The following is a 27,343-nucleotide window of genomic DNA, read 5'->3' on the forward strand; positions in this document are numbered from 1 at the left end:
GCTTCCTTGTGTGGTTTCATGCTGCTGTTAACCTGGATAGGCCTTGTATCCCCATCCCCCTTTCTCTGATTTGGGACCTTTCTCCAAGAAAAATAACTTTGAACCCCAAAAAAGGAAAAAACCAGAAACCTCAGCAGTGTAAATGATTAACCAAAGAGAGGTTAACATGGTCTAAAAAAGAAGACATGGGGAGGGGTTGGCGGTCCAAGTTCTAAAGCCCAGGGTGTAGAACCTGTGCGTCCTGCTCTTCCTCTGGCCCCTTTGGTTCAGCTCAGATTTCAGCTACAGCTACAACACGTTAGCACCCCATGAATCCTTGCCATTCACTTGTTTGCTAAGGATAGGATGGCATTGGACTGGACTGGACTGTTCTGTTTTTGTTTGATCTTTTTTCATTGTTTTTTTTTTTTTCATACTCGGGTTCCTGTTGGTGGCGGCGGTTTTACCCCCATCGGCTAGGTATATATTTGTCGTTGTGGTTTCAATGTATTTTGTTACGCCAGGGAGTAGATAGCATTGACGGGGGATGTGGCTTCCGAACTCTCGTTGCCTTCTGTCTCCTCCTTGTCCTTCTTGACTGTGTACTGGCCAATAAAGGAGCCGTCCTCGTTGAACTGCCCTTCGCCCCCCTCTCCATAATCCACCAAGCTATCGTCGCTTTCCTGCTTTATGGTGCCGTCCAAGGAGGTGTGGCTGCCTGGTGGTTCCTTGTTGTCTTCATCGCTGGATGGCAGAAGACAGATACACACAGTAAGAATTGACAGTGTGGCGTTCAAGGGACACTGTTAAAAACTGGGGGCTGGTTTCTCAAATAAAATCCAGTGTGTTTGCTTACAAGATTCAAATGTACAAACAAATCAGGCTGCTGTAACTGCAAATGGCTAGTCACAATTCCCCTGCTATGCAAATACAGCTGCAGTAATTGCCTGCTTATATTAAGCACACAGCTGCATGTGCAGTTTGCACACTTAACTTTTTTGAAAACCCAGCCTCATTTTTATTTTATTTTTTTTAAGGAAAACAAATGTCCTTACCTAGTTTATAGATAATCCTTTGCTCAATCAATCAGGAAGAACATTACAATTTTTTTTTCCTTTTAATTGTTTATCCTCTCTATTTACTTTTTGCATTTCAGTCATCCTTGGACAGTAAAATAGTTGGTTCCACTTTTCTGTCTAGTGAGTTTCACTTTCAGATTCTCTTGCACAGACATAATCTGTCCTTTAGATAGCCACGCCCACATGCAATTGGGGGTTGTTGTTTTTTCAAAGTACTGCAGGGGGGAGTATGGGGAGGATGCCAAAATCTGTGCATCTCTCAAGTATTTGTGGAAATTCACTTCTCGGAGTTTATTTTCAATCATTTCATCTCGTCTGTTTGAGGCTAATCTGTTTGAGTCTTCATCCTTAACACTTCTGACATTTTACACTATGAAACTATATTGTTTTCTACCAGAAAGATTAAGCAAACCCATAGAAAAAACACTTTTCAGAGACGTATCTCACAAAAATCAGGAAAAAAGTTGCATTTCCCCTGTATAGCAAGGACGTGTGTCTCATACACATGAATAATATGTGAGTGGACTGCAGGATACGAAAGAGATGCCTTTCATATCAGTTAATAATGTGTCCTTATTTGATCTCCTATGTCCAGTAGAGATGCTACCTCTATTGAAATCCTAGATGTCAAGTTTAATTTTTCTCTTAGTGGGTCTTTTCAATTGAGGACTCAAACTTAGAACTGTCTGCTGCAAAACTGGCTACACAATAAGCAACACTATTTCTTGGCCCACTGTGTGTGGTCGGTCTCTGTCTAGCTAAAATGTAGGGGAAAAAATTGGAATGGTCCAAAGTTGCTTTTGCTGAGTCATCAATCTAAAAAATGATCCAGCATTTGAAAGAAAAATGAGGAATTTTTTGTAGCTTTCCTACACTCGGGCAGGATCTCATTGAAAGCAGCATTTATGCTATGCTTTGGGTATTGTGCTCTCGATGGAAACAATGCACCTTCCTTACTTGTAGCAAATAAGCTCAAAGACCTATGGTTTCATGACTCTTTTGTAATGCTCTACAGCCATCAAAGTAGCAACTGAGTGATAAATGGTTACTCTGCAGGTAAAGCGTTGGGCAAAGCTCGGTCACAACGCAACTCATTTCAATACAGAGATGGGAAATAAACCATTGACAGCTATTTTCACTTTTCCTTCCCATTCCTGCCCCTGATCATTTAGATTCAAGTTGCATTTGACAGTCAACTTCTTCCCTCAGAGCTGTGCATCCTGTGAAGACATTGGGAGCTGCCGTTTGGCCCATAGAGCTTAGTGCTGCTTAGCAATGGGAATGACCTATTAGGTCATTTAATCTATCCCATGCCATTTAAGTGATGGTTTCAGCATCCCATAATGTAGGAGGGATTCGGTGTCCCACAGAGCATTTTGCAGCTCTCTATCATATTACCTTGTAACAGCACTTTGTAAATCCAGTAGCACAACAAAAGCAATCCTTGTGGCCTTGTGTTAACTTGGCATCACGCTAAGAATTAACATGGTAGCTTTACAAGCAGCTTCTTTGTTAAGAATTTAAATCTGCAAGCAGTGCCGCCTTTTAGAAAGCCCAATAACATACACAGAGAGTGGCAAAAACCAGAACAGTTGATCTGAAATCTCCTTTCCCAAGGTTTGAGGTGGGCTCAGATAAAAAAATGGATCTGGATCAAAAGTTTTCCTCAGGTGGTGTTTGTGGGGCCAGACGCCAGGGCAAGGAAGTTTTCCAAACCCACCCCCTGGCTTTGCCTCTCTCTTGGTTCTATTGTGTCCTGTTAGTACATTAGGAAGGTGATGTGTAGAGTCGTTAGCACATTGATGCAACTTAATCCCGTTAAAATGGCCTTTCATGGTTTTGGATGTGTGGATGAGAAAATAAGAGCACCCAGTTCAGCACCGTTTGGGAAGCGTGGTCACAAGTGACATGGGTCAGAGAGAGAGGTGGGATTTCAATATGTATAACTGACTGATTGTTTAGGCCTAATATCTTTTTGCTTGTGGTTTTGTTGTCTTCACTCCCTCAGCTCCTCCACACAGTGCATAGACTGAGTGCCTCTTGTGGTCAATACATCAGAGGTGCATCATGCAAGCAGCTGACCTGAGGATTCTTAATTCATCTCCCTCAGAACCTGAACCCCCCCAACCTTTGCCTATGTGAGTAGTCCTTAGTTGTGCAATTGGTCCCACTGAAGCTAGTTGGATTTATTGTATGAATAAGGATTAGTCACATAAGTGTAGGTTGCAGATTGGGCCCTTAAAATTTAACTGGTTCTGATAGGTGCTCCCAACTCATTGAATGTTTTTCAGGAGGAATGCAACTTGCTGGACATGAAGTGCCTGAAATCTCAGTGTGAGGGAGATGATTGTTGTTTAATATGTTAGGTAGAGGGACAAAAGGTAAGGAGTATTTCAGCTATGAAAGAAACAAACAGCTTGAAGAAAAAGCTAAATGTGCCGGACTTCTGGCAGCACATGGGTCCTACCTTTCAAGAGACCTTCATGGTCCATGTGGATAGACAAGGTGGAAAGGAGAAGAAAGAATGGGAATAAAACAGAGAGAAGCAGAAAGAGCCGGATCAGAGAGAGATATGATGAGGTATGCATTTAAAGGGGCAGGCGCTGAAACACCACTGCATTCCTCGAGGGGCCAATTGCCTCGTTATACCAAATGGAATTGGTGTTACGTTCCTAGCTGGCTGAACCTCACTGGCTCCCCCTCAAAAGTTAGTACCGAATTAAAAAACAAGTATCAGGCAGTCAGAAAACAGGTTATTTGCAGATGTGCTACAGGGTGTTCCTGTCCTGGGAGCCAACTGGATGGTCTGCAGTCACTGCTGTCCGTGACAGCGTCTAGAATAAGCTGGCTGAGGCTTAGCTGAGTGGATCTCCTGTTTTTTTTTCACCCCTTTCATCAATTTGATTTTTCAGTTGAATATCCTGTTGGTGAAAGGTGGTGCACTGACGGCCCTGGAACCTGAAGGTGACCCACACTGGTCCAGGGACCGCAGGCTCCTCCCAGAAAGGCTCAGTGGGACCTCCTCTAGGGATAAGAGGACAGTTCTATCTCTGTGGGCCATTTCGTTCTTGATCTCTGCTGTAGACTGGCTGCAGTGGACAGGCTGGCAGTACTTGTGATATCGACACTTTGTCGCTGGGAACTGAAATGAGACCTACTGAACTCATTACACGTAGGTCACTGAACAGCTGGCAGAGAGCACAATGTCTGTCAGTCAGTCAGTCTGGGCTGGAAGTGAATTGGAGCCCTACAGGTGAAAGGCTCTGGTTCCCTGAGCTCTCCAGCCAACTTCCCCCTCCACAGCGCTAAGTTCCATTGGAATCGTTTGGTAGAATGAGGCACAGGCACTGGCACAGAACGCTGTCCAAAGATAATGGTCTCCCACTTTGAAAATAGGCTCCTCAGCTCAGCCTCTGCGCAGGGTGACCATTGCTCTTTCAGTGGAATAGAGAGATGCGACAGTATCTCGTAATTACAGGCTGCAGAGATTTGAAAGCAGCATGCACGGGGCATAACAGATGTGAGGGCATGATGAGCGCATATCAGACATGCTTATGTGGAGGTGTGGAGGGAAACCAATGAACTCCCGTCCACTCAAATTCTGTCCTCCTTTTAAACTCTATTTGTTACTTTCCTTCAGCCTAACATCACAACCATTATGAATCTTAATCAGCCAACCACACTTCATACCAATTCTTCAGGTTCACCTTCCTCTCTGTCGGCTTAAGGGAGGCCTTGTTTCCCCCACCCTTCTCTGTAACCTTGGGACATTGTGGCCTGATTTTCTGGAAGAGAATCCAGCCAGAAGATGGTATTATCATGTCTGGTTCTGCACTGCATGCTTAATGCTGTGCTAGTAATGATACTTCACACTTCCAAGGTGCCTGTGATTTGAGCACCTCAGAACTTTACACCCATGTTAATCTAAAGCCAGATTCTGACGCTCATATGCTGAGTGGCACCTTCTTCCACAAACTGACATAACGCGGGCCAGGCCTACGCTAAAAAGTTAGGTTGACCCAACTGTGTCATTCGGGGTGTGTGAAAAATCCACACCCCTGAGCGACAGAGTTAAGCTAACCTAACCCCAGGTGTAGACGGCGCTAGGTCGAAGGAAGAATTCTTCTGTCCACCTAGCCACTGCTTCTTGGGGAGGAGGATTAGCTAGAGCGATGGGAGAGCCCCTCCCATTGCTGGAGTGAGTTTCTACACTGAAGTGCTTCAGCAGCGTTTGTAGTGAAGACAGAGCCGAAGTCAATACTCGCTCTGGGGTAGAATCTGCCCCAGTTAAACCCCTTGATAGCGCCGAGAGGTAGGTGACCGCTAGGATACACTATAAGGAGACAGCCCCCTTTAAAAATACCTTCACTGAGGTAGCAACCCACCCCCCCAAACAAACAACCGACTATGTTGTTGGTTTTTTATATATAAATTGCATCCAAGGGCTGGTCCACGCTACCCGCCCAATTCGGCGGGTAGAGATCGATCTTCTGGGATCCATTTATCGCGTCTCATCTGGACGCGATAGATCGATCCAGAAGCGCTCCCCCGTTGACTGCGGAACTCCTGCTCGCGGAGAGGAGGAAGCGCTGTCGACGGGGGAGCCTGCCTGCGCCGCGTGGACCCGCAGTAAGTAAATTTAGTTCGATCTAGGAAACGTCAACTTCAGCTACGCTATTCTCGTAGCTGAACTTGCGTTTCCTAGATCGATCCCCCGCCCGAGTGTGGACCTGCCCTAAGTTGTCTGTTGTTTCCCTCCCTCTGCCTTTTGATGGCAAGCTCTTCAGAACAGGGGCTGTCCTTAAGCATTTGGAAAGCACCCAGCATGTAGTGGGGGTTACCACATATTAGCAATAAAGAGGCATTTCCGATCCCTTTCCATTGTCCTGACAAATGTCCTGCTGCCTGGATGGTGCTTGGGCAGTAAATGGAGCCCTACAGAACTGTTCCTTTTGCTGAAGGATGGCAGCCAAGCTAAGAGCTGGGTTTTCCTCTTCCATCTGTGGGTGGTGATAGCATTTTAAATAGCCACGGTGCCAGTCAATAATGCTTCATAAATGCTTTATATAAATACCCCTGCAATGCAGCCGGCTTGGGGGTGGAAATAAGGAAAATTTTGGCCTCAGGCTCCAGGACAAACCCCTGCTCTTACACAAAGTGCCATAGGGTGCCTGTCCAAGCAGAAAAAACAGGAGCTTGAGCTGTTAAGGGAGCGACCTATAAGGGCATGTGCCAGGTCACTGAGTGGCTACTTAGATTAAACGACCGAGACCCAACAGTGAGATGTACAGCTATTTGGATCATGTCTGCACTGCACAGGGTTTATGGATCATGTCTGCACTGTACAGGGTTCCAATAACACTGATGAAATTCCCAGAGTCTGTCCCATGTGTGCTGGGCCCAGGGTGAAACCTGAAATGGAACCGCTAGTTGCTCCTTTGTTGTTCTCAAGTCCTGGTCAGGGATGTCCTCGGACTTGTACACAGTGCATGGAAAATAAGTTACAGTCATTAATATAAATTGCAATTAACTTTCGTAAGCTGTTCTGTCAAGGTGAGCTTACCCTTCTCACAATAACTATTTCCTACCAGCAGAACAACCTCTCAGAGTGAATAAATTCACTCTGGCTGTCTGTAGGCTAATAAACCATATTGTGTTCCAGTCCTGCTATGTCCCACTGAGCCATCTGGGCTGGCTTCTTAGCACTGGCAAAAGGTGATAGACAAAGCAAGTCCCTTCCATGTGATTATCTTGTCAGAACCTCACCAGTGCGTGCTTGACAGATGGCTCAGCGTCCGCGTACAGGCGTGCACAGAGCAGGCTGCTCTTGCAAAATGAACGTTCAACTATGGGGGCACAGACTGTGGCTGCAGCGACAGAAGACAGGCTAGGCAAACAGTTGGTGCAAATTGACGTTCCAATGTCATGGCATGAGAGCTCTAAATCCACAGCCCAAACATGCAAGGGATTGAGAGTCTGGAGGAGGAGTTTCTATTTGTCTGGCCCGCCAAGGTGGGTTTTTGCTGGGGGTTTATTTGCATTCTGTATCTTTGCATATGCCATGCAGAAAACGAAACCGCTCTGGTCACATGGCATCCTCTTGAGAAAAACAGCCACGACTGGAACAGAATTACTGTAGCAACTTGCTACTAAATGACACAAATATGATTGTCCAAAAGAATCCAATTATTTTGCCTTTTATTCATATAGCTGTCTGGGGCGCTACAGTCCTGTGCAGCTTGATCCCAAAGCATCCTAGCTCGCTCTACATTTTAAATAAGTCCTTCCCATCTCTGGTATTTCAGTTTATCAAGTAATGCTGGGAATATTGTGCTATGGCACAGGGCTTAATCTAAAAACTCATTAAATCAGGGGAAAGGTTCGCATTGACTGCAGTGGGCTTTGGATCAAGCCTATATGGAAAGGTTCACTGCAATTACTTAAGTAAAAGAAAATCATAATGTGAAAGCAAGCTACAGACACGCTAAGGAGCAGGCACACTGTAAATCCCAGTTACTAATACTGTAAAAGGCAAGGAAATTAAAGAGCTGGCAAGTTTACCTCTTTTCTTTCTTTGGGAGCAACGAGGAAACCGATGTGGAGCCATGAAGACAATACCACATGCAGACAGCCACAGAAACTCACTTAGCCCCTTGTTAAAGTATTGTCGTGGCTGGATGGGGGACCTGGCTGCTGTTCTTTCAAGGATGCCATTGAGTTTGAGAGGGGCTGATAGGATGTGGGGTAGGTCCCAGCTGTTGGAGCAGTGTCTGTTAGGCAGTGAAAGGCATATTTCAATGGAGTTTGTTGGGATCCTCTAGGGTAAGGCCTGGCATCTGAATCCATACAGGTCGTCCTGTATGTATTATGGAGTTCTTACAGGCTCGGAGGGCTAATCTGAACAGCATTTGGACATCTCTTTTCTAGATAGCGCACTAACACTAAGAAAAAGACTGAGCAACAGAGTGTCATATGGCTGTAATAGCCTTGCACTGTCTGAGGATCTTTGGCTCTTGGTGTGTCACTGTGTGTGTCTGAAGCCAGTTTCCTCCCAAGGAGAATGATCTTGTCCCAAGTGATTGTTGTCAGAGCATTCTCTGCCTCGAGAATGCAGAGGGTGGAGAAAGGACACCTTATTAGAACATTCTAGTTTGGTTGCTTTTCTGGAAATTTAGGCGGGAATGTCTCCTTTTGTCGAGATCTTGCACAGTGGGAGACAGGAGGAGGAGGAAAAGGAAGGTGAAAAGTAATTCATGAGACAGTGCGGTGCCTTGGTGATAGTTATGTGGGGTGGGGAAGAATAGAGAGGGGTGAAACTTGAGTCGGGCAGGTGGTGGGATAGAAGTGGCTTATTGAACACACATGCCAAGTAGAGACATACCTGTAGTCAAATGATGGATCATCTACTTTGTGGTCTTCATGATCCAGGACTTCAACTTTTTCACGCACTGTGATAAAGAAGCACACCACCAAGCAAAAGTTAAGTTAAATATGGTAGATTTAAAAAATTTAGCTGCATAGTTTCAAGGACAACCTCCTTTTGTGGGTGTGTTTTTTTGTTTGTTTTGTTTGGGGGTTTTTTTTTGCTAAGGAATGTGGATGAGGAGAATACAAAGCGAGGACAGTAACTGACATGGAAACTGATTGAGACAATGCTCTCACACATCTGATCAGGAGCCCTTGGCAAATGTACTGGGAAAGTCATTATAAATCATTTCATGTTTTTAATCTCCAAAAGAGCTGTCATTCTATTAGGATGGGTTTATTTAGAAATCAAAGAATAACTTTGTAGGGGTCAGTGGAGAGAAGTATCACACAATCCCCGCCAGAAAGGGCCCCTTGGGTTCACCTGTGTCTACAGTGGGTACTAGTAAAATCTCACACTGCAGTATCTACCTTGCCACTGGTAGGGCAATGTATTTCCTTGTGTTTATTTCCTGCGTTAAGGGCGCCTGATTCGCCACCGCTATTCCGGCATGACTCCCTTGATTTTACTGATGTAAAAGTGGAGTGTTACAAAGGTGAATTAGACCCAGAATGAGGAATGTTGCAAATACCGTGAAAGATTTTATCGGGAATGGGACACACTAGGATTTTAAGGGTGCCAATTGTATCCATTTCTTTATCAAGCCTTAAGCGTGGGTTTAAAGTGGTGTATGAGATACAATTATTATGCTCGTGGTTTTAATTCTTTCTAATGAGACTCCAGTGTTGTACAGATGAAGCAATTTAAAGAGTCAACATTTGCCAGCTGTTGCCACACAGTAAACAGATACATCCCATTCTAAGTATAGGGGAAGTAATGATCTGATAATATTACCGTGGGGTAGCTGTTGGCAAATGCTGGCTATTGTACTTCATGCACAGTAGCCTTTCATCTGAGCAGCTCAGTGTGCCCTACATTAACCCCAGGGGTCAGTATTATTCTCTTTCCTGGAAGGAATTATCTGCATTGGGATCAGAACACAGGCCATATTAATACTGCAATTTGACCTCACGTGTCTGTCTCTCTCTCTCATCTCCTATGAAGTAACTGCAGGATGTTTGCCCTGTATCTTACCTGGGGCCCAGTCCTGCAAGCTTTCTGCTTACAGGGCTGTGTTGACTGGGATAGGAATCCTACATATGGAGGGGCTTGCAGAATCGGGTACTGAGCGTTACCATGGGGCTTGGATACCAAGGTGTAGCAACTCAAATGGCTATAGAGGGGGCATCACTGGGTGAATTCTCCTAAGCCCTGTCTCTGCCTTGGGAAGATTCCAATGAGGTGTTTGCAGGAAGAGATCCTTTTGCAGAGAGAGAGAGAAGCCTATTTGTTGAGCAGATGTCAGGTCACTCTTAACAAGAGCAATGAACTATGCAACCTTTCTCCTGCGTAGCAAGCATAGCACGGAGCGCTCACCTCACCTTTAATTAACTGAAATTCTTTCTGGTACCACTAATTTTCATCCCAGGGAGGAATAAAAACCCTTTGACTCAGGAGAGGGTTGGCTGAGATGAGTAAAGCTGACTTAGCTCCGGAAAGCTTAGGGGTTCCTTTAAACTCAACAGTGTGAATAAGGTAGTGCTGGATGTTGCTCTTACCTGGATATTTCCCGCCTCTGCTTCTCTTAATGAAGCACACTATCAATAAAATCAGAACCAGAAGCGCAATGGCACACATCAGCCCAATAAACCAGCCCTGGGTTGCAATGTCCACGTGGTTCTTGGTATAAGCTGGTAAGAGGAATTTCAAGAAAACTAGTTAAAAAGGGCAGAATCTAACAGCCGAGAGAACTAAAAAACTGAGCCAAGTGGCTAGGAAAACCCAATTCACCAGTTCACAAACGATCCATCTCTACAACCACGTTTCTGCATTGTGTGTGTATTGATCAGGTTGGTATCGGAGATTACATGGGAATATGGGCTGGGTTGTTTTTTAACGCTTTGTCAACTCAAAATTCTGGCAGGAGCTGTGCACGGCAGAAGATCACAACCAACATAAATAAAATGGATCTAGTACAGACTAATGAAGGGTGTTTAAAAATAAAGGCAAAAGAAGCTGGGTAACAGATTTGATCATCCATTTACAGTGCTGGGGAAATAAGCAGAAAGCTATATTTCAGGCGGCCCCCATAAATGGGGTGTGAAATTCATCCAAGAAGTAGCTAAAAGCTTTTATTTTCCTGGCACACAGTTAGAACAAAGCACTAAATATAGAAAGTTCCCTGACTCTGCTGTGCTCTGTGCATGCAGTGGCAGAGTTGGGGAGAATCTCTTAGGGAATAGCCCCAGGTCAGCACTTGGTACAGTTGCTCCAGCACTGGTTCCTAAGCTAGGACAAGCCAGAGTTTCCATTAATCAGGATACCCCTACTTTTAACTCCTTGCTTAGAAGGCAGCTCTGGTGTAGCTCCACCGCTCTTGCTCACTCTGGGCAATGCCCAAGTATAGACCAGGACCTAGGTGGTACAACCTATCTTGTTTGATAAGGTGTCAAATTCTCTGCCAGTCCGGGTTGAAAAGAGCCATCCCCGCTGATGTGAGGAAATGTGGTGACCAGGCGCTGCCACAACGGGTGCTGAACTCGGTTGACCCTGTCCAGGCCAGTGAGGAGGTCAGGGAGCTATATCTGGCACCCAAGAATTTTCCTAGGCAGATTTCCTAGTGGAGATCCCTGATGGCAGATCCTTGATGAGCAATCCTTGGATTCCAAGAAGAGTCTTGGCCCTAGAGCCCTGAAAGATGGTATGTCTCCTCACTGGAGAGGGCTCTGTATTACACAGCTTATTTCATACGACAAGGCCATCCATCAGAATTTAATATTAAGCAAGGAAAAGTATCCCAACACTTAACTCCAATCCCTGAGCTGCCTCCTACAACGTTTGGGCAATGGTTATTTGCAGCTCCTAAACACAGTAGGACAAACAAAGCTCTAGCCTATAAATAGCAACTCACTGTTATTTCCTGGCTCTCCTAATCAACATGCACCTGGTATTCAGCAAAACAGAGCAGAGAATAACCTTCAGTGCATCAGCGGGCTAAACGTAACCAGACTGCAGTGTAAATATAGATATGCATGGCAAGAGAGATGGGGGACTGCCAGGTTCTGACTCTGATGGGATCAAAAATCTGAGCCAGAATTTACTAGGGTTCATTCTGACAGGACTAAGATAGCGAATGCCCTCCGTTAATTCTCTTGTAATAAAGAAAACATCCTCAACTAGATTGGTTTTGTTCATCTGACATTGGCTATGAGGAAGCAGTACCAGAATCCTTCATATGCTACATTTGTTTAATATCACCTAGGTAGGTAAATAATATCAAATTCTAATGTGAACAAGGGCTCAGAGCCAGTCAGCCACCCAGCTTATCCAGTGCTCAGTACCATCTTCCATAGGCACAGATCATCGTAAGCAGTGAAACACACTCATACAGTTAGACACTTAATCAACTCTACTTTGGACCAACCTTCACGCAGTTAGGCAAAAGCGCCATTGCACCGAGTGTATGTGGGCCCCATCCTGCAATTTTTTACTCAGGCCAAAATTCCACGAAGGACTGCAAAATCAGATGCCATGGCTTTCAAGTCAGGAGGGGTGGGAAGGATATTTTCCCTTTGGGTATTTCCACTTGAATGCATTCAATTCCAAGTAAGGTGAATGGGAACTGTGTGCATGCGGTGACAAACCACATCTAATGTCCTTATTCAGAATGTCAGCAACAAATAATGCCTGAGAACTTTGAAGTTACCCACATTTTAGAACCACCCAATTCTTTCATGACAAGTGGTCACGGAGGACTTGATCTGCCAAATAGTGCTGATGTTATATCAGCTATTTTAGATGAAGATACAGAATATGAACAACGTGGGGAAAAGCATGTTCTGTTGGGAAGCTCTCTTAGGATGATCCCTGATTAGGTTCTGCAAGCCTTGCTTGCATCGGTGTTCCAGTTGAAGTCCATGGGACTACTCATACGAGCAAAAGCCACAGAATCAGACTTTAATTCCATCTTAATACATTCCCCAAACTGATCATTTTTGGGTTGTACTCAAACATGGTAACATGATGTTTTTAGAGATACTATACAAAGTAACACCATAAAAATACACTCTGAAACCTACACATAAAAGCCTATCTAAAAGAGGCATGATATACTGGTCAACGCTGTCAAAAATGGGTTTAATTTTAAACATTCCAGATCCAGGGCGTTCCATACCTTTAAACACAACTTCAGGATGTTCCATATCTTTTTTTGCCATGACAATTCATGCTTTTCCTAAAAATTGAACCCTGATCAAATTGAAACCCCGATGTTAGTGAGTGGATGTTTCTAGCTAAACTGCTACAAAAATTAGGATAGTTCAAGGGGGGGGGGGGGAAAAGGAGTTTTTACTAATGAAAATGGAATTAGAACCTTGCACGGTGAATTGGCATAGCTCTATTACGGATTTATGCCAGCTGAGGATCTGGCCCAAGCTTTTTAGGAGGAGATTTTCAATGGCACAAAAGGGAGTCAGGCCAGTTGTACCCTAGAAACTTTAGCTGGTATGGTAGTGTTGGTTGAGCGCGCTGCTTTTAAAAAAAAAACTGCAACATTATTATACAGCCAAAACCCTAGTGTAGACACAGTTATACCAACATAAATGACTTTTTCTGGTATAGCTGATTTCAGTTGGGAAACTGGATAAGATATACCAGAAATAGCACATTTTTGTCAGTAGAAGCTGCAACTTCACTAGGAGGGTTTGCTGGTATAGCTGTGTTGACAAACCTTCTGTAGCGTAGATCTGTCAGCTGCCAGCTTAAATATTTCCCCCTTTAACACTGTCAGCTGGTATTCTGTGCATGCTCCTTTTCTACTAAAGGACCCACTCTGGGAGCTGAACCCTCTTTAAAGATGCAAGTTTTTATAATGAAAGGGGTGAGATAATTCAATGGAGTTGAGAATTGAATTAGAGTAACAATGTTCGTGGTGGAGGTGGGGGAAGTAAAATTATACTGGAGAGCTTTGAAATGAAAGGAAATTGTATTAGCAATGCTAACAGGATGGGATTTCTACAGGGAAACAATGCTGAGAAATGGAGTGGTTCTTAACTGAAAGCAAAAACCGCCTGAAAAAAAAGCATCATGCCACTATGTGGAATGGGGCCAGATTTGCCACCGCAGGGAGTGTTTTAAACAGACTGTAACAGGAGGGTCTCTCACTAGGATAGTGGAACTGGGCTACTGTCAAAGTAGGCTTATAATTGCCATCCCTACCCCCCAAAAAATCATGTGATGCCAAAATTACACCTACAGCAAACCTGTATTTAGAGTAAACAGAGTGACTGATCACAGCGTTTGGAAAAAAGGGAATAGGTGGGTGGCTGTAATTTGACAGGATGTTTTGATCTGCCTTTATGCAAGGCCAGCAATTTAGCTAAATAAAAGAAAGAAGCCGGGTAATCCAACAGGAATCGATTTGAAACACCATTGCGCTGACTGTGGATATCCTGAATTAAATATAAACTGTGATTCAAAACATGCTTTGACTAAAAATGACAAGTTTATGAACTGACAGAGAAATCGGTCGTAAACCGTTGACCGGGCGATTAGCAAAACTCACGTGCCGTTTCTCTGAAGGCTGAATCTTGGACTGGGTTTAAAGAGGTAGCTCACGACACTGTGCTTCATGTTGTAGGTGGTCTTTAGAGTCGGCTTCACTGTACTGTTGCTTGTATGGCAGCTAATTTGCTCCCAAAATTTGCATGTGGGGTTAACTGTGGGTAGGATTTTCAAAGCTGCCCAGAACCAGGAAACCAATTCTCATTAAAATCAACAGGGATTGAGCATCCAAGCCCTTTAGGTGGTCTTGAAAAATCTCATCTTATAATTATACTGTATGAAAAATACTACGTTAATTGTTTGGTAATGATGCCACATGTTGTCCTAACAGTACTGTAAGCTATAGTATTTGATCATTTTTGTAGACAATGGTGTGTGTGTGTGTGTGTGTGTGTGTGTGTTCATACGTATGCACGCATACATATTTATATAGAGAGGTGTGTATATATATAGAGAGAGAAAATACTGCGCACAGAAAGACATGCAGCAAAAATATGCATCCAGTGCTAGTTTGATTTTTATACACTGTTGATTTCTAGGTACCAATGTAACTGGTACATTTTGTGAAACTTGCATCCTCCTTCCCACGTTTTTAAGGGGTGAAAAAAGGAACCCCCCCCTTCTTTTTAAATCAAGCTACATTTGTAGTTAAGCATCACTTACAACTGGAAAGCACTGTTCTGATTAACCAAAAGCTCAATAGCGTCGGCAGAGAAGTCAGAGTGCAGTATACTGCAGCCGCGGTGCAGGTGGGCTATTTCAATTTGAATGCAGATAAATAAGCAGCAACCTCTAGAATAGATATTTGCAAAACATAACCAAAAAAAATGGACAGTGCTTTCTTGTCATAAAACATTAATGATGGCACATGATGGGGCAGTGGGCTGTCAACCCTCACGTCAATAGCATCCAGCCAGGATAAAAATGAAACTGCGGCATGCATGCATGCATAAACGATTGATAGCTTTGTGGATCCCATGGTGATAGGGCGAGGGTAGTCATCTGGACTTTATCAGAGGAATAAAGACGGTGAATCCTTGAATTTTAAAGCCAATATAATAAGGAGCCCTTCAAATATAGAAAATGTGGACTTTGGAATAACAAAAATAAATGCATAGTGCATATCAAAATCAACCAAACTACTTGCTTTTTGGATTCCTTGGACCTTGCTTTCCCTTTTAGTTCCTATGCATGAGAGCCCCGCAAGAAGGGGTAAAGAGGCAGGCAGGAAAAGAGATATGTCTGTTTAAAATTGGCAACTTACAGCTATTCACAAAGAAGAAAATAGGAACCTCTTCTAGAAACGGTGAGGGGGCGAAGGAGATAGTGTTGGGATCTGGATTAGGTTTGGGATTCAGAATTAAGAGACGAAATCAAGGCTAAGGTATGGCAACTGGAGGTGTTCTGGAAACCTTCCAGGCCACATCTGAACTGGAAAGTAGCCTCCTTTCAATTCTGTATCCAAACAAAACCCGAAACTGTAGGGGCAAGCTCAGATTTAGGGACTTGAAGCCAAAATGCTCAAAATTAGGATGTTTTGGATTTGAGGTTCCAGTTCTAAAAGCATAGCCACAAAAATGACCCTAGCTAGGAACACCCGTACTCCATGCACCACATAATATAAAGTAGTATAGAAATAGGAAAAACCCAAGTCACACTAACCCTCCTCCCCCCCCAGGCTGTCCTTAAAGGATTCTTTACAAAGATGGTGATAAGAGGAACACTGTGGTGTGGGTTTCACCATTTTTCACAGGATGATAATGGTTAGAGATGAAAGAGGCAGATCAGACTGAGTCAGTTCCCAGGCAAGGTCAGGCTGTACTTCCAAGGTACCGTATACTTGCTAGTATTTTATCAGAGTTGTGCATGGTTATACAAAGACGCTGCACGAATATTAGCATTTTCCATCTGTCACGTTATGTTAGCATCTTATGGTATAAGGATAACTCGATATAGTTAAGGACACCAATACTTTGAGCCTCACAAATAAGACACAGAAAGGCCAAATTCTCCTCTCCATCTCTGTCTGGAGCACTGCATGATGTAAGTGCAAACAGAATTTGTTTCAGGGTTTCCTACTTAAAGAGAGACTGTAGAGCACTATATTTTGCTTTCAAGGTCCTACATAAAGGTTGGTTATTGTTTGTTTTTCAAATAAATATTTAGGGCCAAATTTCAACAGGCATCACAGAGAGGTGCCTGCCACAAAATCCATGGCTGACCATGTTATCACTATTATGGCTCTACCAAAACTCATGGAATGATAACACAGGTTTTAAATAAATGAGGCCTGATCCAATAACCATGGAAGTCAATAAGCATCTTTCCATTAGCTTCAGTGGGCTCTGTATCAAGCCCATAATTAGCATTCTATAAAATGCAGTCAGCTGATAAACCTTGAAAATTGCTCATGCAATTGAACATGTCGTTCCCGGAGTACTATATCTGCCTTCTTATACATCTGTAAAGTCCTATGCACATACCCCTCTGTGACCATCTCTGTGGGCCTTCTACAAACATTACATTCCCCTGGCATTATTCCTCATCCATATCTTGTCATGAATGTATGAACACCCATTACTGCAATAACCCAGGTATAAAGAGACAGACGCTTTGCTGTGCCAGAACCACCACCACAAGAAGCAGCACACAAGTGAAAATGCAAACACAGAGCCTGCAGTAACAAGCAGGATCCTTTGCAGGAGTCTGTCTTAATGTTTTAAGCATAGCTGCGTGACAAGTGCATGATCTCTACCCTTATTGTAGGATTCCTTGTTTCAAATGGAGCTTGTTACATTATTGGCCGCACCAGGGTTTTTGGTTTTCATAACTTGCAGTTGAGACAACGTTATCTGACCGTGGAAATTTTATTGCTTCTTGAGCCAGGGCTATAATAAGGGCAGAGAGGGCACAATGTCAGTGGAGTGAATGAAATTTGCTCCATGCATGGTCATGGCCAAGCCTCCCCAGCAAGAAGATCCAGCACACAAGTGGTAAAGCTCAGGATGGAATGAAATGTCTTGGAAAGGCATCACACAGTGGAGCTGGAACCCGTCTCACCTGAGCTTGTCGTAAAGGTTATGTAAGAGTTTTCGCTGGGGCTAGACCATTTGGGAAAAACCCACAACTGGTACGTCATCCCGGGGGTCAGGTCAGCCAGCTGCACAGAGGAAGGGGTCTGAGCTTTAACAGGGATAGATCTCACTGTATTGTTACCTGAGAAACAGAAACCTCACATCAAAACCAGGCGGCAGGAAGCTCAGACATATTAGTGTCGACTGCATTATGCTACACCTCTCTGTGGAGCAGAAATAATATAATTTGATGGACCGGGGCCATAACATCTTAATGTCCTCAGTGTCTGTGATTACTGCCCATTTGGGAATATAGAAAATGCAGTGATACAGGTAAATGACAGTGCTTTAATAGCACCTCCGTTTGTTGCATTGAAAATGCCTTCGTAAACACCCAGGAGACCTCTCTCTATTGTTAGAACCCGGTGGAGCTCTTTTGCTAACCAGTCTTTAGGTTTGGGTGTCTGGGGGAATCAGAGCAGTGTATTCACAGAGGAGGGGTCTGGAATTTGTCTACCCCCGTTGATCTGATAAAGCCAGTCTGCCCACTTACAGGGCACGGGGTTAGAGGCCATCTCTGAAGCCTTTGAGAAGAAGGGGTTGATAGCAGGATCTTCACACCAGTTTTATTTGCAGGATGGAAATCTACATCTGTTCATGTTTGTTGGTTAATGAATCGCTGAGGATTGTAAGCATTTTGAAAGACTGGCTCGATGTGCGTGATTGTGGCCCTGCTAGTGGTGGGCCCACATAGATCCTCTTGCAGGTTGGGAAGCTGCTCCTTCAGCTCAAATGGGCAGGGTCTTGTGCTGCTGATAGTCCCTACTGCATGTGTAATAAACCCAATTCCGGCCATACACGAGGATTGAACCTGGGACCATGTGTGGGGCATATTTTATACCTTTAAATAAAATCTGCAGCACTCAGCAGAGAAAAGGGTATTTTTTTGCTTGGGGATTATAGAAAATTGGGACAACCTGTATCACAAATGAGTAAATGCCTATCGCTGTGGTGGTCTAGCAGGGGAAAGGGGATGCTACATGGAGGCTCAGCACTCGTGTCCAGTTTAAATTGAGGCAGGAGTTATGGAAAAGCCTGTTGGCTGCATGGCAAATACCACACTGTACCCTTGGCTTGAAACATATCGGGGTGCAGGCGATTTAAACGGGTAGGTGAGACTGTGTTAGCACAGAATGAACAGATTGGTGAAAGTCTGACAGCCCAAACTCAGACAGCCCTTCCCTCTAGGGGTGCTTGTGGTATATGCTGTAGCCAAGACGGTGGGAGGTGACAATTTTCAGTCTTTGTGTTAGATGCCTGGCACTAGTAAAAAGAGGCGGGAAAGCTCTTTGAGTACCTTCTGACCAAAGACAGAAGGGGTATGGTTGCTCCAGTGGCGAGGGAATCTGAAAGAATTAAATGGAAACCAGCACTACAGTTTGTATGAGGAGTTCAGCTCCACTGCGGTTTGCAAATGGCAACTGAATAGGTGCAGTTTTCCAAGATATAGGAGCATCTTTAGACCCTTTTGGGGATCAACAATAAGAGGTCTCCTGGGGAGTTTTCCTGAAAGGCGATTTGGGAGGCATCGTCTGATGTTGTGAATATCCCAGATCCTGAAATCCTTACTCAGGCACAACTCCCATTGGAGCCTGTCCTGAGGAGGGACTTCTTCATCTGGCCTCATGTTAGGCACAAGCTGTATGTGTTTAAGATTTCTCTGCAGTGAAAGGGAGTACTAGGGATGGAAGAGACCAGCATCCGAAGCTCAGAGAAATGCTTTGCATTCTACTATGTTAAGAGCAAGCATCAGGGAGTTGAGAGCCTGATGAGTATTTCAAATTCTGGAGAATGATGCAGAAGGGAAGAAGATAAAGTAATTTCCTTAAATCAGTGCTGAGAATTGCAAATATTGCTTTGCCTACTAATTAAAGGTGTGGAAGCCTTACAGAGGGAACAGGTACTGTCCGGCAATCGAAGGGATTCTAAGTAGCATGTGAGTTCATCTCTAGAACAATGTTGTAAACAAAGTTGGATCACTGTCAAGAATCACAGACTGTTTAAATTCATACCAGACATTATGAAATGTTTGGGAAATAGATGCAAACAGTGTTCATTACTATCTGCCTATTGACACCACAAAAGCAATATTTAAAAAACAACAACCCAAAACCACGACAGGTGCCAGCTTTGAATTTCCAGGCCAGATAGAGCCCTGTAATTTTAAGAGACAACGAAATTTATTACACAGGAGTTACTGATCACAGATGATTCTACCCTTTTCATCCAAAAGCAGGTACATTTTTTTTTGACTGTTGCGCCATAGATTATCTATTAAAAGTATTCATTTTCCTCTCCTTAAGCATTTGTTCCCAATTTGGTTGGTCTTTCTCTATAGCCCTTAATCTCATGACAAGCTGCAGCCTTTACAGCTTCCTTTGGACTCCCAAATGAGCAGCCCTGTTAATTCAGAATGCATGGACCTGAACCCTCCATTGCAAGAAATGAAAGGAGAAGGTAATTGCATTTAGAAGAATGGCAAAACACACGATTCCAATGCATTCTTAGTGGCAAAGAGAATCCTTTGCATATTTCCCCCCATGAACAGGCTGGACAGTAGGTTTCAATACACTGCAGTTAATATTGCTTAAAGGGGCACTTTGAAAACCTGAGACCTGACAGGATCTCTAATGGCATAACAGCCCTGCAGTATCTCCACGCGGTCTGATGCTTACTGGTGATATACTCAACCACAAAGTCAGTTCCAGCAGAAAAATTGTGGCTCCAGGTGATGTTTGCCCAGTTACTGTTAGTGAAAGCTTTTACGTTCCATATGGATGATCCATTCGTGGCTGGTGGACAGGTTAGAACAGGAGTTAGTACTTTGGATTATACACACATGGATCTTAACCTCACATCTGGGTTTGACAAACTATTTCAAAGTTATTAAGAATTACAAAAGTTAAAGCCCCTTGCATTAGTTGGTGGATATGCCCTCCTAGCTAAGTATGCTACAATGCTTAAGGCATGTTTTATTCATTGGCAAATTCAGAACCTGGCAGGTTCTTAACTCTGAACCTTCAGCCTTATGGGTGAGTTTAAAATCAAGAGTGCATCACAGCTTGTGTATTTAGGTAACTCAGTTCTTAAATTCAGAGAGGCTCTGCCTTACACTATTGATAGACTAATGGCTGTATCATAACTACTATGGTCTAGCTAAAAGAGTGCCTAACCCAAGGTGAGAGAAGCACGCGCTCACTACCACAATCTAGAGGAGGGACTGGGAAAGAACATTTCCATGTTAATAGTCTACAAACTACATGTTGGATAATGCAATCAAGCTGTTCCTAGCAAAACCACAAGTGACTTTCAAGTTGAGCAATGTCAATATTACTTTGGAGAGTGAGTAAATACCTCTTTATGTTAAAGTAGAGCCAGTTACTGTAGCTTGCACCTGCAAAGTGACTTAGGGCTTGTCAGGGAAGTGAAAAAACACATTCTCCCCCCCACCCCCCGAGCGCAGCAAGTTTCAGCACTATAAAGCACCAGTGTAGACAGTGCACCTCCCAGCGCTGGGAGCTACACCCCTCGTGGAGGTGATTTTTTTAGAGCTCTCTCCCAGCGCTCTGCTGCAACCACACAAGCCACGTTAAAGCATTTCCCGTGGCAGTGCTTTAGCGTTGCCAGTGTAGACTAGCCAGGGCCGGCTCCGGGCACCAGCTTAACAAGCAGGTGCTTGGGGCGGCCAAGGGAGAGGGGCGGCACCTGCGGCAATTCGGGGGCGGCAGGTCCCTCACTCCCTCCCTTTCTGCTTGGGGTGGCAGAAATGCTGGAGCCGGCCCTGAGACTAGCCCTTAGCAAAAATTACATTGTGATGTTTACATGACACAGTTGCACAGACTTTGGTATAGCAAAGTAAATGCTAGTGATTTCTGACTCCGTTCCTGTACTCGGCAGAAAAAAACTCATTCTTAAAAAATGGAAGATTTTTCCATAATATAAATGGATTGCAAAAGGGCATCTCTTTATCTGATTCTTCAGGGCCTTGCAATCCCATTGGATGCACAATGTGCAGCCATGACAAATGGAGTAACTAGAAACTGCTGCAGGAACCCTACCCCAAGAAATCACAATCAAGGCCCCAAGTCTGTGAAGACTCCTACATGTTGTTAGCTTTATGTGTGTGGGTGTGTAGACCCATGGAAGTCAATGAGACTACTCATGTACATAAGTGTTTTTGCGACATTGGGGTTCAAGTGATATGCTGTCATAGCTGTTACAATGCTGTATAGTGTTGCTAACTCCCATCATTTTATCATTTATTGATTTTTTTTTTTTTTTAAAAAGCCCAGCTGCTGTAGTCAGGTGATTGCAAGTGAGTTTCTTACCCTTCTTGTTGCCAAGAAAAGCTTGAAAATGTGCACCGAGTGCAGCCTAAAGGTTCCAAAACCAAAAAGGCAAACGAAAAAGATCCCCAAATTTATTATTTAAAAAAAATCCTCATGATTTGAGGTGGGGGGGGGGAGAGGAGTCTCACGCAAGATTTTTGAACGGTTGGGACTGACAATTTTGGGAGCATAGCAAGTAAAATTTGGGCTTTGGCCAAGGAATAAGAGGATGGAGTCAACTGAGAGAACAGTTTTTCAACATGTTCCTGTTTCAGAACACAGCAGTTTCTATTGATTGCTACATAGTGAGATAAACTCAACCAGAGCATCAGTAACCAGTGAGGTTATTGGGGCAGCATAGGAGAGGATTGTTAATGCTTCAAGGATCATTGTGTGGGTGTGTTCTTGTACTGACGGTGGAGCATACTGGGCCCCATTTGTCTTATTGAATGACTTCCCAGAAGCAGAATGTTGTAAAAGGCTTTACATTTTTTTTTTTAAAATGTGACGTTTCTGCATTTCACGCTGAGTTGGCGATAATGGCCCATTTTCACCATTTTTCACTTTAAAATGGTTTGCATTCTGAGCATACAGCTTAAAATGTTCTCCAGTTTTGAATTTCATAATTCAAAATTCATTTCAGCTGAAAATCGATTCACTTAAAACAAAACAAAACAAAAACTTGCAAAAATGCTGATTTGGTCATTTTGTGGATACCTAACACAAACCACATACTTTCAAAGCATGAGATGATGGCCCAGAATTTGTTTCCCTCCTCTTAAAAAAACGTTGCATTATTTTGTCATGACACTGATAATAAAATTAGTTGGGCTAACTGCATTAATACATGACCTCTCAGCTTATGTTTTGGTGCATGGTTTGAGATGAACACTGCTGATTTCTTTAGCTTGTTGTGTTGGTATGAGTCTTTTTCAGTGTCGCCTTTTCTGTATTGTGGTAGTACATACTGCTTCTGTGATACTGCCTATTTTCAATTACTGAGAACATTTCTCATGTAGTAATTTGTCTGAGACCTTTCTGGTAGCAGATCCTTTTATGCTGCTTAGTTGTGGAAATCCTGCGTAGCAACACTAGGCAGCCGAGTCTCTCTGGCCTGGTCTGCATGAGAAAGTTGCATCTCTTCAACTTAAATTGGTGTATAAATTGATCTGGTTAAACTAGTCCAAACCCCTTATGGATGTTCTTACTTCAGTTTGAGTAGCTTATTGCAGTTTAGCTTAAACCTGTTCCTAATCAATTTCAGCTCAACGGATATGTGGGTGAATAGACAGGGGTTTGCATTGGTTTAACATCTTGAGTTAAACTGGTGTAACTTTATCATGTAGACAAGGCATTTAGCTACTCTAGGAGCTAGAGAGAAGCATAGGTTCTGTCTGCATCTAGCAGCCCCAATAAAGAATCCTCTTTATTTTCATTACTAATCAGTGTGATGTTTTTCCTCTATGAAGAGGAACAACATACACATGTGATTCTTACCTGTACAGTTGTCTACAGGAGCTGAGTCTTAACTATGAACTATTTTGATTGTATTAGCTTCTGCCACAAGCTTAGTGCACTTTTTGGATTAGTGAATACAAATGATAATGTAGTGATTTATCCGTAAGTACCAGTCTATTTACCAGAGATGCAATTACTGTAACTTCTCTTTTAAAAAGCAACAGAGACCTCTCTCCATTTTCCCTGTCAATAGATTAAGGATATTTAGAATCCCTGTTACATTAGAGAGTCCATCCCCATGTAAATGCAGGATGTAGTCCTTCCAGCAGAGACACATGATAAATTGATCCTGGTCCAAAGATGGAATTTGTCTGCATCTTGCAATTTTAAATACTTCCCCAAATTTCCCATGGGCTATATATCTAGATTGTACTACAAAGAGAGCGGTAAGCATAAACCAAAAGAATCCCATGCACAATAACGGGTCTGCTACCTCAGTTGCTGTGCTTGACTTGAAGTGGAATTCTTTATTATTATTATAATAATAATAATAGAATCCCTTTTCTGAGATGGTAATAGAATATTTAATAATACTTTGTGACCTTCTGTATTGTCTTCCACCTAATTATTTCAAATGTTTTGCATTTGTTAATTAAAATCACACCACTCCTGGGAGCGTGATATTATCCCCATTGTAAAGATGGAGAAACTGAGGCACAGTGAGTTGGATTAGAACCCAAACGCCTGTAAACTAGTCCTGTGCTTTGACACCTATGTCCCATTTCCTCCAATTTCTTGCTAAGCCATCCCCAAAGCACTAAGAAGTCCCCCACTTGTTGGGTTAAATTCCATCCTTGGCTTGTCGTTTAAACCTGAGTATGGACATGAAATAGGTGAAAGGCCCAGCTACAGTTAGGTGGGTTAGAGGAAATAGGAAAGTGTAGTACCAAAGTCCTGCTTAGTGGTGGCTGTCGGAGCACTCTCCGTAGTGGTTGTAGTGCTGGCGACGGTTGTAGTGGTTGTGGCAGCTGTGGTGGTGGTTGTGGCGATGGTTGTAGTGCTGGTTAGACTGACTGTAGTTGTAGGCAACGAGGTTGCAGCTGGGAGAGGGAAATGTAAAAACTGCAGTTTTAGAAGAGGTTATATCCTTAACTCTTGCCATCCCCAAAGGCTAAATGCACGCACGAGAGAGAAAGCAGAGTGGCGCGGCACGACACAGAGAGAAAAACAGGAGTTGGTGGGAGAGGGGGAACAAACCGAACCATCTGAAATGAGAGAATGAAGCTTAGTTTTCATTGTCTTTCCAAGTGCACATTTTTAGCGACAGTCATGCACTTCAGCGCCAGCAGAGGCGGGTGTGTGGGGGTGCCTGGAATCTCTTGGATAAAGGGACAAGCAAAAAATTCCGTAGGTGAGTGAGAACAAACACGTGAAACGCAGCAGGAAGTGGGTGAGCTCAGGGCCCAAACAAATAGCCCCCAGTGTTGTTCTGGGCTGGCTGTTGGTTTTATTCCCTTTCCCATGCTTAACAACTTGCCTCTCTTTTCGGCTGCTCTGCCTTAAATCCCTACCACCACCTCTACCCCTTTTCGATTTAAACAGCAAGAACTGGCATCATTGGAACGACAGGAAAATAAAAGGTGACCTACTTATGTCCTCTTGGAAGATGAACAGAAGGGCCAGTTTCTGCTCCCCACTTTACACCCAATGTAACTGAGAAGAGAACTTTGCTCAGAGCAGTCAAGTCCCCTTTAAATAAGATTTAACTCTTAACAAAATATAATAATCCAGTTTGTCACAGACTAGGCAAAGCAAAATTCAATTAGCGTAGCCCACCCCTGAACTAGACCAACAGCATTTCTGAGCTGAAAGCATTCTGCCAGCAGACACTTTAACTGTTTCCATTCTAGCTCGTCTTAAAGATGCTGGAGCCTGTTGGGGGTGAAGAGGCATTTGTAGGACGGGGATGCAGCTTTCTGTTTTAATCTGGTGGGGGATGGCTTCAGCTTTGCCTCCCCTCACCTGCCTTTTCTATTTATTTATTTAAGATGAGGCTTGCATAGTCTAGGTTTTCTATAAACCCATTTTCCCCTCACTCCATCCAGATCCCCCTTATGCTGTATTTCAGGAGAGAAAAGGGGATCTAGACATATATAATGCACACACCCAGCAAGGAAGGATACACCTCTTTCTCTCCTAGTCCCTCAATGGTTGTGATGCAAATCTAAAGAATACTGAACCCTATCGACTGATGGTCCAGTAGGTGGAGAGTGGTGTTTTTTTCTGTGCTTGACGCCACAGGCTGAGTTACGGTATTTAAGAAATCCTTTCACTTTTTGGATTTGTCTACACACTTTGGATAAATCAGGACCCTAATCCTCAAAAGATTTGAATGGGAGAATAGGAGCCAGTGCCTTTAGCTAGGTAGATGACAGTAGATGGTCCTTGTTAATAGGACTCACTGGGTGAAATCCTATGGCTTGTGTTGCGCAAGAGATCAGACAAGTTAATCACAATGGTCCCTTCTGGCCTTAAAATCTATTACAAAGGTAGATATGAGGGTTATTTTGCTATTTGGAGACGCTTGTCCAAATGCTTCTAGCTATGAATGAAGGTCAGGCCATGTGAAATATTTGCACCAGCACTGGATAACCTAACCCTCAAAGGGTTATTGCCTTTGGCTAAATTTGGATTTGGTCTAAAATTAAACAGCAATTGTCAGAATAATTCATCAAAAATTTGCTTTGCGATCCCTGTACTGAAGTATCCTAGGTTTTTATAAAATTCTGCTTTGCTTATTCTTGTGATTTGGTGACATGCAATGCCTCTCCTGGTTATGAGTGACAATTAGTAGAGGACCTATTTTAAATATGACCTTTATCCAAATAAAACCAACTTTAGGGAAGGAGTCTAAAAAGACAGCCCAGAACAAAACCAGATCTTTGCCACTTCCTCGTTTTCACTTTACCTGGGTCTGCAGTTTGGCAGGTCTTGTACCCAAGTAGACCCCAACTGATTTCAGAGGGGCTCCCTGAGGGCCCGACTGCAGGACTAGGGCCTTATTTTGGTTCTTGAAAGAGATGCTTCTTTGCACATGACTCTGCTGCATTCCAGGGTCCCTCATTGCTTAAGAATCAGCATGTGCCTCAGTGGGCTTCCCAGAGACCCATAGAAGGGTTGTGTGTACATATTGTGTATCAGTTGGTTTCAAAGCAGCTAGACCCAAAGAGTCCCACCCACAAAATATTTGTAAAACCAGAACATTTCCGGTGGTCCAAAAATTAGACTCTTAGAGCTCAGAGATGGAATAGAACCGTTAAATCTCTCAGTGCATCTCCCTGCCAATTTCCCCTTACAGCACGTCGCTGAATAAATACCAAACAGACATTGAAAATCCCAGTAACCCACTCAAACAGAAAATGAAACTGTTTACAGTATGCAAGCAAGACAGCATGGCTTCCCTTTTCACAATATCGTGTCAGCAACAGACCTTTAGCGCTCAGATACAAACAGAACGACAGCCAGCGTCATGCACAAGCACAGCCATCAAAAGCCTCCTGCCACCCCCTTGTCAAAGGTTTGATTGATGTTGATGAAGAAGCAAGATGCCAAACAACATGTGAGACAATCCAGAGAAAATACAGTGTGTCAGAAACAGAGGTCAAGTCAAAGAACCACAGAACTTGCTTGGTGTGTATGAGACACAGAATAACAAAGACCTTTCTTATTTGATTAGGCCACCACAATACAAGTGCCTCTTTGAGAGGAGAGGACTGCTATCCTGCAGTTCTTCCTCTTAGCCAATTATAAGATCAGGGGTGTTTCTTATGCCCTGTGGCTATAAGGTACAAAAGCCTGAATTGGGCTAAGAAAAATTAACAGCACTATCCCTGCAGATTCCTTGCATTTTTCTGAAGCTCAAGAGAACAGTGTGGCTACTGGCAATATTAACTCAATTGTCCCTAAAAGGACAACCTTCTGAATACAGAGTTTTGAACACACCCAATGAAAACATCCAGAGTAGGAACCAATATTAGCTAATGAATGCTCACAACTTCCCTGTGAGGCACCCTTATCCCATTTTACTCAGGGGGAAATCAAGGCAGAAAGAAGTAATTTGCTGAAGGACAGAGGAGTCAGTGGCAAAGCTGGCATTAGAACTCGGAAGTTCCTGCCTCCCGGTCCTGCTTTCATACCACTAAAGTGTGCCTCCTGCTAAATTCTTAAAGGTCTATTTTGCATCCAATGCACTTCCAGGGATTTAGGGTCTGGTCCCCT

At 43.5% G+C, this 27,343-nt stretch overlaps 1 protein-coding gene across 1 annotated transcript in view; it reads right to left on the minus strand.

The window, feature by feature from the left end:
* Positions 1 to 208: 208 nt before the first annotated feature.
* Positions 209 to 27,343, minus strand: part of LOC113407099 (neurofascin-like) — a 100,668-nt gene continuing 73,533 nt past the window's right edge. Inside the window, exons 25-30 of the mRNA XM_029912298.1 lie at positions 24,013 to 24,165; positions 19,955 to 20,071; positions 17,206 to 17,361; positions 10,143 to 10,274; positions 8,440 to 8,506; positions 209 to 723 (exon numbers count right to left, since the gene is read on the minus strand). Of these exons, the coding sequence (XP_029768158.1) occupies positions 495 to 723; positions 8,440 to 8,506; positions 10,143 to 10,274; positions 17,206 to 17,361; positions 19,955 to 20,071; positions 24,013 to 24,165 (854 nt within the window). The 3' untranslated portion in view covers positions 209 to 494. The remainder of the gene's footprint in view (positions 724 to 8,439; positions 8,507 to 10,142; positions 10,275 to 17,205; positions 17,362 to 19,954; positions 20,072 to 24,012; positions 24,166 to 27,343) is intronic.

The sequence above is a fragment of the Terrapene carolina genome, unplaced genomic scaffold, assembly GCF_002925995.2.
Source record: "Terrapene carolina triunguis isolate 2854851 unplaced genomic scaffold, T_m_triunguis-2.0 Scaffold198, whole genome shotgun sequence".
Classification (NCBI taxonomy): domain Eukaryota; kingdom Metazoa; phylum Chordata; order Testudines; family Emydidae; genus Terrapene; species Terrapene triunguis.